The sequence below is a fragment of the Gorilla gorilla genome, chromosome 6 (genome assembly GCF_029281585.2).
Source record: "Gorilla gorilla gorilla isolate KB3781 chromosome 6, NHGRI_mGorGor1-v2.1_pri, whole genome shotgun sequence".
Taxonomy (NCBI): Eukaryota; Metazoa; Chordata; class Mammalia; order Primates; family Hominidae; genus Gorilla; species Gorilla gorilla.
The window spans coordinates 73,636,424-73,646,690 of NC_073230.2; the positions used below are offsets into that span (position 1 = coordinate 73,636,424).

Here is a 10,267-nt window from a genome sequence, read left to right on the forward strand (position 1 = left end):
ACTTGTTTTCCATGTTTAGAACAAGTCCTATAAAACAAAGCAGAAAGCAAAAAAAAACAAAAAACAAAAAACAAAAAAAGAAAAAAGAAAAGGCACCTTTAGATATGTCAAGCAAACCAAAATCCAACAAAACATAAAAATCAAACATTTTCCTGTGGGCTTACCGACTGGGAAGCACTTCAGGGCCAGTTACCCAGTATTTTAGTTTGGGTATTAGCTCTGCATGTGTACACAGGACGCTGCCACCAGCATTGCTTTGAGGACACAGATGGCAGCACCAGTCAAATGCCTCTTGGGGGATCTTCAAGCTGATTAAGGATGCTTCTAATTTAGAAATCCTGTCCTAGATCTCTGGGGCACTGAGAAAATGAGGCTGGTTTTCTTCTCATAGCAGGAGCCAGCGCCATTCACCCTCCATTTCCAGGCTGAAAAAGTACAGAAGCACCTTGCAGTAGCTCTTTATGGTGTCAAGGGACCCCACGCCCTGGGAGAAGGGTTAGGAGTTTGCAGCTTCCTGCTTTGGTGGCAGGCCTTTTCCTAATATGGGTGTCAGAGGAGTTGAGGCAGCAAATATGCTTGTGTCTAATACATGCCTTGATCTTTTAATTTGGAAGGGAAAACAAAGTCCAAGATGCTTTTAAGTTGGATTGGTGCTGAAACAACTAAAATTTCATCTTATCCACCATGAAAAAGCAAAACAAAATTTGAAAAAATGACACTAGCTGTTCACCATTACAACCATCACTATAAGGCACACCATCACTGAGGAAATGACAACTATTTCCATAGAGAGTGCTGGATCAGAGTGCAGGACACAGATGGAAGTCAGCTTCAGGGTATACTCACTTATTCACAAGGGCTGACCATAATGGCACTGCTCTGCATGAGGACTCACAGGACAGCTAGGGCACTGATGCCTGCAGGACTGTGTGGCCAACAAGATGATGCACATTTAATATTCAAAATGTAAACAAAGTATCCACAAATAGTCCCAAAAAGCCTGGGGGCTGTCCCCTTTCCTGAGCAGGTCTCAGGGAAGAACCAGCCCCATCCCCATCTGACCCAGGTCTCAGCCCAGGAGCCTGCATAGGGAAGAAAGGACAGACAGGGCCTCCATGCGGCTGACACTCAGGAGGGGCTGGGGCAAGAGAGCAGAGGGAGCATAGGGCCAGGCAGGGGCTGCTCAGGATCCATGGGGGCTCAGGGTGCACAATGGGGCCGCCCCTTCTGGGCTACAGGCAGCATCCCCTATGGGACCTGAGAAAGTCCAGTCCTGCGATGGGACAGTGCTGCCCAGGGGTGTGTGGCTGGGCCCTGACAGCAGTCTCCCCAAAAGTGACCACATCACCAGGCTCAGTTCCAGGAAGGCTGAGAAGTGCCCAGTACACCGAGGATGCATCTGGAGCCCATCCTGTCTAATGGACTCTGACCATCCTGCATCCACTTGCCTCTCCTGCATATCGGTCAGCACCCCTTCACTTTTCCTCATTTCTCCATCGTGTCTGACCCAGAGGCTGTGACCCTCTCTCCAGCCACAGTAGCCCTTTTTTTACCCTTGTCCTGTCAGAGCTCCTGAGCAAGACTCCCCAGAGCCATCCACATGCCTGCCTTGTCCACTTGTGCTGCTGTGCACTGCTGGGGTGGCACCAGAGGCAATGAGGTTGTCTGAGGGCCCCACAGGTGGCCAGCTTGGCCCTTTACCTCATCCCTAGCCTCAGGGGGGTTCTTAGGGCTGTCAGCCAGCAGCTCTGGATTAGGGCACCTGGCTCTCCTCCCATTGTATTTTTCTGACTCTGCCTCGCCCACCTATCCTCTGTCCATGGTGCTGACCAAGCCAGCAGGGAGCAGGTCCCCAGAGGGTGCTGCTGAGCTTTGGGGACCGACCGAGGCTCCTCTGCTGAGGGGTCCCAGGTGAGTCGCTGCCCCTGGTTCTACGTCATCTGCTGTCCTTTTCAGCACCATCCACCCCGCCCCACCCCAGGCCGGCTCCATGCAGATGCATTCCAGAGTCACCAATCTCAGGGTCCTCTGTTGTAGGATGGAGATTACTGTACCTTCTGTACGCATTCATATTTATTGTGTGAAATAAAGTATAGAATCTAAAGTAAATGAGGACTTTGATTTGCATTTTCCTGATGATTACTAATGTTGAGCACTTCTTAACCATTTTTATATCTTTTTTAAAAGATAAATGTCTATTCCGGTTCTTTGCTTGTTTTTAAATCAGGTTATTAGATTTTGGTGAGTTGTTTCTCTTTTTTTCTGTTCAGTTGTGTGGATTTCTTATGTATTTTGATATTAATCCCTTATGAGATATATTGTTAGCAAATATTTTCTCCGAGTTCATAAGCTTCTTTTTAATTTCATTGATTGGTTTCTCCTGTGCAGAAGCTTTAGGGTTAGATGTACTCTTACTTGTATTTTTGATTTTTGTTGCTTGTGCTTTTAATGTCGTATTTAATAAATTATTATCTGAACCAATGTCAAGGAGTTTTGCCCTATGTATTCTTCTAGGAATTTTACAGTTTCTGATTAAATAACAATGGGATATCACCTCCCATCTCTTAGGATGGCTGTTATAAAAAGGACAAGATATAACAAGTGTTGGTGATGGTGTGGAGAGAAGGGAACTTTTGTACACTGCTGATTGAAATGTAAGCTAGTACAGCCATTATGGAAAACAGTATGAAGGTTCCTGAAAATCTAAAAGTAGAATTACCATATGGCTCAGCAACCCCTCTTATAAATTATATGTCGACAGGAAATGAAATCAGCATCTTGTAGAGATATCTGCACTCCCCTCTTCTCCGTGCCCCACCGCAGCATCGTTCCCAGCAGCCAAGCCATGGGATCACGTTACTGTGCATTGATGGACAAGTGGAGAAAAAAAATGTGGGGGAGGTGTTTGTGTGTGTGTGTGTGTGTGTGTGTGTATAATACATTATATAATATAATATTTTTCAGCTTTTAAAAAGGAGAAGATACTGCCATTTGTGATAACATAAATGATCCTGGAGGATATTAAGCTAAGTGAAATAGCTTAGGGAGAGAGGAAAATACTGCATAATTTCTGTTATATATGAAATCTTTAAAAAGATTAAATACATAGATACAGGATAGAATGATAACTAGGGGGAGAAAAAACACAAGTCAACGTTTCAGTTTATAAAATAAATGAATCTAGAGGACTAAAGTACAGTTTAAAGGTTATAGTTACTATTTTTATATGATATACTGGTAATTTTTTAACAGGGTAAACTTTAGGTGCTTTGACACCAAAAGGAAACTACATGAGTTCATGCATATGTTAAATTGTTTTACTGTAGTCATCATTGATATGTGTATATATATAATTATGGGCTCATTAAATTTAAATATTATAAATAGGTAACAAAGAATAAAATTAATTAGAAAACTGTGTCATTAAACTTGATTTTGCCTAAATGACACACTAAAACTACCTCCTAAATATTACTATTTGAACATCACATAAACTTCATATGTTGGAAATATGTTTGAAGGAAAGGAATTATAGATTTTAATAAACACAAAATGACACAGTAAATGCAAAACAGTAAAAAGAGATGAAAATTGGATTAATCAGAGTGATTAATGCTTAGATATAATTAATGATATGTTAGGTGCAATTTCAAACCATTTACACATAGATTTAATACCAAAGAGTTTAATGTATACACAGAGATTAATTAAATGAAAAATTGATACATTTACAATGACATTAATTGATATTAAAATGATCATGGAAATCAACTGTCTGGTATAGAAAAAATAAAGAGTGTTAAGTATTAGAAAGTTTGAAACTTTATTAGAAAGTTAATTAAGTGGAAAAGGGATCAGCATTTTTGAGCACTAAAAAAGAGGATGGACATAATTTTCCAATACCAAGAAAATCATTTACTATTGCAAGGTTTTAAACCTAAATTAGTGTCTTTAACTTCACAAAGTCACAAATCCTATAAGCAGTATTTCTTGAACACTGTAAAATGACAATAAAAATTACAGTGTAACCAACAAGTAATGTGTAGCCACATGCAAATTTCCTTTCAGATTTATTATTTTTTAATTATTATTATTGTTTTTTTGAGATGAAGTCTTGCTCTGTTGCCCAGGCTGGAGTGCAGTGGCACGATCTCGGCTCACTGCAAGCTCCACTTCCCAGGTTCACACCATTCTCCTGCCTCAGCCTCTAGAGCAGCTGGGACTACAGACGCCCACCACCACGCCCGGATAATTTTTTGTATTTTTAGTGGAGACAGGGTTTCACCGTGTTAGCCAGATGGTCTCGATCTCCTGACCTTGTGATCCACCTGCCTAGGCCTCCCAAAGTGCTGGGATTATAGGCGCGAGCCACCGCGCCCAGCCCCTATTTTTTACTTTTATGTGAATTTTTTATTTCAATAGGTTTTTGGGGAAGAGGTTGTGTTTGGTTACAGGGATAAGTTTTTTCGTGGTGATTTCTGAGATTTTGTGCACCCATCACCTGAGCAGTGTACACTGTACTCAATGGGTAGTCTTTTATCCCTAAAATTGTTTTAAATGACATCTAGGTTAAATGGAAAATTCAAACTGAGATTACTTTTACAGCACCAGAGAAATGCTAAGGAGGAAGCTTTGTAACTGAAACCAAAAGACCTGAATTTATATATTTAACTCTACTAATTAAGTTTCTTAATTTTATAGAAAAACAGCAATTCTGCCCACGTGCAGGAGTTATGCATTAAAGTGGAGCATGATCACTTCAGACGTTTGTCCAAAACATAAAAATTCTTCCAAGTATTAAGAAAATATTTATACTTCACAGATAATGTTAGTGTATAATACATGGGCATTGAGATGTTTTAAATGAGAAAAATTGCAATTTCTCACGGGGCACTGTTCTACACAAAATATTTATGTAACATTTTTTACTCATATATGCATGTGGATATTTGCTGTTTTAGTACAGAATAACATATTCTCAAAGGTCACTTAATATAGTAAATTAAAAATATTTAAAGTTTACAAGAATTCTAAAACTGCCCAGCAGAGCTGGTAGAAAAATACGGGAACTTCCCAGGACCAGAAGTGAATCAAGAGGCAAATTCATAGGAGTTACGATAGCAAGAAGTTAGAGCTGCCTTCAGGTACAGCTCTGATTGCAGGGCTGATTACAAAGACCTCAAGCCTGTGAGGATCGTCCACTCTGCCCCTTGGAATAAACAGAGAAAATTACTAAATGGGGCCATCCCAAATGTGAGATCTCTATAATTGTAAGTAATGAAGCACACAAAATAAGCTACCCAAAAAAGGGAAAGAAGAAATTATACATCACATAAACTTCACAGATTGGAAACATATTTAAAATAATTCAGTAACACAAATGGGGAAAGAGAATATCAAAATAATTTTGAAAACACATGAAGTTCTAAAGCGGGCACTGGGGGCAGTGGCTCATGCCTGTACTCCCAGCACTTTGCGGGGGCCAAAGCAGGAGGATCACTTGCGGCCGGGAGTTTGAGACCAGCCTGGGCAACAAAGCAAAAGCTGTCTCTACAATAAATAGATATGAAAAAATGATCCAGGCACAGTGGCATGTGCTTGTAGTGTCAGCTACTGGGGAGGTGGAGGTGAGAGGGTCTCTTGAGACCAGGAATTTGAGGTTGCAGTGAGCTATGACCACCACTGAACTCAAGCCTGGGTGACAGATTCTTCTCAAATACACACACACACACACACACACACACACACACTAAGCAGGCATGTTTTACAAAGACTCAAATAGAAATTGAACAACTGAAACTTAAATAAACTTAATATACAATGTATGGTTTAATTATTAAATTAGGCCAAGTTAATAACAGGATTAATGAACTAGAATACTGAAATGAAGAAATAAACGAACTACAGAAAAACAAAATGTTCACAATACAAATATGATTATACATGTACAAAGAATAAAATGAGATGAAATCAAACACATAGGTTTCACTAGCTTACATACAAGTAACAAATCATACTAATAACAAATATTTATAAATTTCTGAAACTGAATATCAGGAACTCTTGAATGCAGAAGTGTATTGTGATTAAAAGTGACCACCAACAAAAAAATACTCAACAGAAATAAAAGTCAAACTGCATAACACCAATAAAAAGAAAAAAATCTTTAAACCCTTGAGAGAGAAAAGAAGAGAGAACCAACAAAGGTGAGAGCAAAGTCTCCACAGCCTGTGTTCAGCCAGAAAACAGAGAAATAAGTAAGAGTGCTGAGAGAAGTTACTGTTCAACCAATAATTAGATACTTCACTAACATATTTTGAATAAGTAAGGATGCACTAAAATGATTTCCAAAAGTAAATAAATGAGAAATCTTATTACCAATATGAGGTTATTAAGAATATACTTCAAAAAGAAAAAAATTAAAATGAAGTTCAAGAAATCAAAATGAAATGCAAGAAACTGCAAACATACTGGGCTATGAAATCATGGTGGACAATGAACTAAAGGATCCATCAAGTCTTTGGCAGCATCAGTTTCCAAATGATTTACATAAAATAACAGTGTTTGCAATGAAATAAAATATCAAATCCTCTGATACTTGAATAATTTAACTGATGTTAGAATCTCCTTTTCAGGTAATTATTTTCATAGAAAAAATATACAATACTTCTGTCTCATCATTTGCAGAATATCAATTATCCTTTTTTCAGACCTTATTAGCACCAAAGGGCTCACAGTGGCATAGGCACTGGTCACACGCCTCTGGACACCCAGGACAACTGGGTCATATGTTGATATCAGGATTGAGTAGGATGAGAGACTCAAATCCATCTGGTACATGACCACAAAGAAACTCACCAAGAGCAAGATGGTCTCTGTGGCCTTTTTCTGGAGAAACTCTTGGGGAGAGTCTGGTGCTGTGAAGGTGCTGGGATCACCACTGATGCCTGCACAAGAGAGTCACCATGTATGCACTGGAGAGCAGCATAATTCCCACAAAGGACACATCTCTGGATAATGAGAGAGTAAGAAAAATAAGGTGGCTGATGATGACTTCCTTGGGGAAATGAGGCAGTATTTATTGAGTGTCAGAAAACTGGTGTGAGTCGTATTGGAAGAAACCACAGTGTAGAAGATTATGTAACTACTGCAGGACAAACTGAAGGACCATAAGAAGACAAGAACATGTGAAATGTGATTTGTGAATTTATATTTAAACCTCACCAACCAGGAGGTCCTGGGGCTGATGATGATGGCCTGGAGCATGCTCAGGAGGCAGGTGATGCAGATGGAGAGTCCCTCATCACCCCGCTCACCTAGAAATGCATCTTGCACTTGAAGTCATCTTGAAAATGAAGGGACTTAAAAAGGTCTCGAGACACCAAGAACACAATGGTGAGCAGCATCATGATGTGGACGAGGTCCAAGTGACTGGTGGTCAGGTCAGTGAGCTTGAGATCCAGAAGGAGGGTCATGATACAAGAGAAAAAGAGGAGGATGTTGGTGGAGACTCCAACATCAGCTTGGACAAAGAAGGCACTTTTGAATGATAACGTTAAGTGGAAACTGTTCATTTTAATGGCAAATAGGAAATATTTTATGTAGCTGAAAAAAACAACCAACATCATCAATGTTACTTCAAATTCAAAATTATCACCGTCATTATCATTTTAAATCCATGCATTCATTTTGATTAATGTTGATCATCACATATAAATTCTTAAACATCCAGCCTGATCATTATATGATCAACCAAATTAACATAGTTGAGCGAACACGCACACATTCACAGTCACACCTGTAGAGGGCGCACATTATCTGTACTCCTATAGTACCAAGGACACACTTTTTTAGTAAGCATTTAGTTTTCACTTTTTGCATTCCTTCATTTAGTTTTCACCACCCAGAACTGTGACATGGTGAATCATGGGTGACATGGGTATGAATCATGGGTGTTTGTAGAACTGAAGTAGATTTTGTGCTAATGGAAAAAGCAATCACCATAAGTATTTTGGAAAAAAATAATAATGCATTGAGTGGCTGTCATATCACATCACTCTGACATCATGCTGAATATCACATTCATGCATGCAACGTTTCATGTATCCTATAAAAATTATATAACAGACACATAGCAGAAGGTGTTCTTTTCAGATAGTTTTGTGATAGCAAAAAAAAAAAAAAATCTCCCTATTAGCAATTAGTATAATAGGATTAAACGTAGTTTTATTACGGTCCGCTACTAAAATCTTCTTAATGTGAAGTATATTGAAAGTCTTGGGAGCGCGCCGGGCCGGCCCCGCGGTGGGGTCGCTTGGGGACGCACGCGGGTGGACTAGGGGACCGAGCCCAGGCGCCCATGACCCGGGCCGCGACAGCCGAGCCGGGCCGCGTGTCTCCCGCCTCGCCCGCGCGCAGCACGGCGGGCCTGCCGCGCGCCTTCCTGCAGAGCCTGCGCACCCTGTTAGACATCCTGGACGACTGGCAGCGCGGCTGCGTGCACCTGCGAGAGATCCAGTCCCGCTGGGTCGAAGCGCGGGAGCTGCCAAGCGGGGTGCTGGAGGGCCTGAGCCAGGTGACCCCAGCCAGCGGCTACCTAACCTTCCAGCGCTTCGTGGCCGGCCTACGCACCTCGCTGCTGAGAGCCGACGGCAGCACCCCGGACCAGGCGCCGCCGCCGCCGCCGCCGCCGCCTCCGCCTCCGCCGCCGCCTCCGCCTCCGCCCCCGCCCCCGCAGCGCCTGGTGTTTGCATCGGCGGACGATCTGCTGACGGTCCTGGAGAGGAAGCCCCTGTCCCTGGGCGTTCGCGCCCCTCTGGCCTGTCCCAGCGGCGCGGGCCGCAGCCGGGAGCAGCTGTACGCTCCCGCCGAGGCGGCGCAGTGCCCCGCGGGGCCCGAGCGGTTCCAGAGCGCTGCGCTGGAACGGAGACCCGGCGCGGACGCAGGTGCAGCGGCCTGCAGCGCCTTGGAGGCGGATTCAGGGGATGCCCGGCGGACCCCTGTGCCCGAGGGGAACACCGGAGGCACACCATCACCAGCGGCGTGGACTGCGGCCTGCTGAAGCAGATGAAGGAGCTGGACCAGGAGAAGGAGGTGCTGCTGCAGGGTTTGGAGATGATGGCGCAGGGCCGCGATTGGTACCAGCAGCAGCTGCAACAAGTGCAGGAGCGCCAGTGCCGCCTGGGCCAGAGCAGAGCCAGCGCCGACTTTGGGGCCGTGGGGAGCCCTCGCCCACTGGGACGGCTACTGCCCAAGGTACAGGAGGTGGCCCGGTGGCTGGGGGAGCTGCTGGCTGAGGCCTGTGCCGGTCGGGCCCTGCCCACATCCTCCTCCGGGCCCCCTTGCTCTGCCCTGACGTCCACCTCGTCCCCGGGCTGGCAGCAGCAGATCATCCTCATGCTGAAGGAGCAGAACCGACTCCTCACCCAGGAGGTGACCGAGAAGAGTGAGCGCATCACGCAGCTGGAGCAGGAGAAGTCGGCGCTCATTAAGCAGCTGTTTGAGGCCCGCGCCCTGAGCCAGCAGGATGGGGGTCCTCTGGACTCCACCTTTATCTTTCCCGTGTGGGCTGAGCCGGCCCCCCCAGGGCCGGCCTGGCACTCAGCCCTTCGAGGGCGGGCGCTTCGTCGCACCCAACCTCTCTGGCTGGAGACCCCCGGCAGGCCCAGGAAGTTCAGGAGTGGGCGCCTTCCTGCCCGTCTTGCCATCCGGGCTCCCCAGGCCTGTCCCCGGCTGGCCCCCACATCTAGCCCTTGACTCGGTTTCGGCTTCCGATGCTGACATGGGCTGGGGCTCTCTTGAGTCCGCATAGTCCGCAGCTACTACTGCCGCTGTCAGCAGACAGTGAGGGACCCCTCCACGAGTTACCAGATACCTGGTTTCCAGCGGTGCTGCTTTGGGTCCCCATCTCCAGGGAAAAGAACTGCTCACGCCAGGCTGCACTTCCACCAAAGGCCAGCAGAGGGCGCATGGCAGCTCGGATGCGGCGCTGAGGCTGCGCCCGAGACCTGCGGGTCCAAGGGCAGCTTCCCCCACCCCCCGCCCGCCTCAGCCAGGGCACCAGGACAAAGTGGCTGTCGCTCGGACGGGAGCAGATGGAGGGGGTGGGGATGGCCTCTAAGCGGGGGATGCCCGCCTGGGAGAGGAGCCCCAGGGATGGCGGTCGGGTTTCAGGTCCCGGCCAAGCCTGAGGGACTCTGACTGCAGCAGATCGGGGAGCCAGGTGGGCGAGAGCTGGGCCTCCGTGTGCCTCCCGCAGACCCCGGGG

The 10,267-nt window shown here is 45.3% G+C and overlaps 1 protein-coding gene across 1 annotated transcript; it reads left to right on the plus strand.

Annotated features, from left to right (window-relative positions):
- The first annotated feature begins 5,812 nt into the window (after positions 1-5,812).
- LOC101132213 (suppressor APC domain-containing protein 2-like) lies at positions 5,813-9,756 on the plus strand. The gene is given in 2 exon segments (XM_055347846.1): positions 5,813-8,999; positions 9,002-9,756. Coding segments are annotated over 2 exon segments (1,395 nt in total). The 5' UTR covers positions 5,813-8,359.
- Positions 9,757-10,267: the final 511 nt, after the last annotated feature.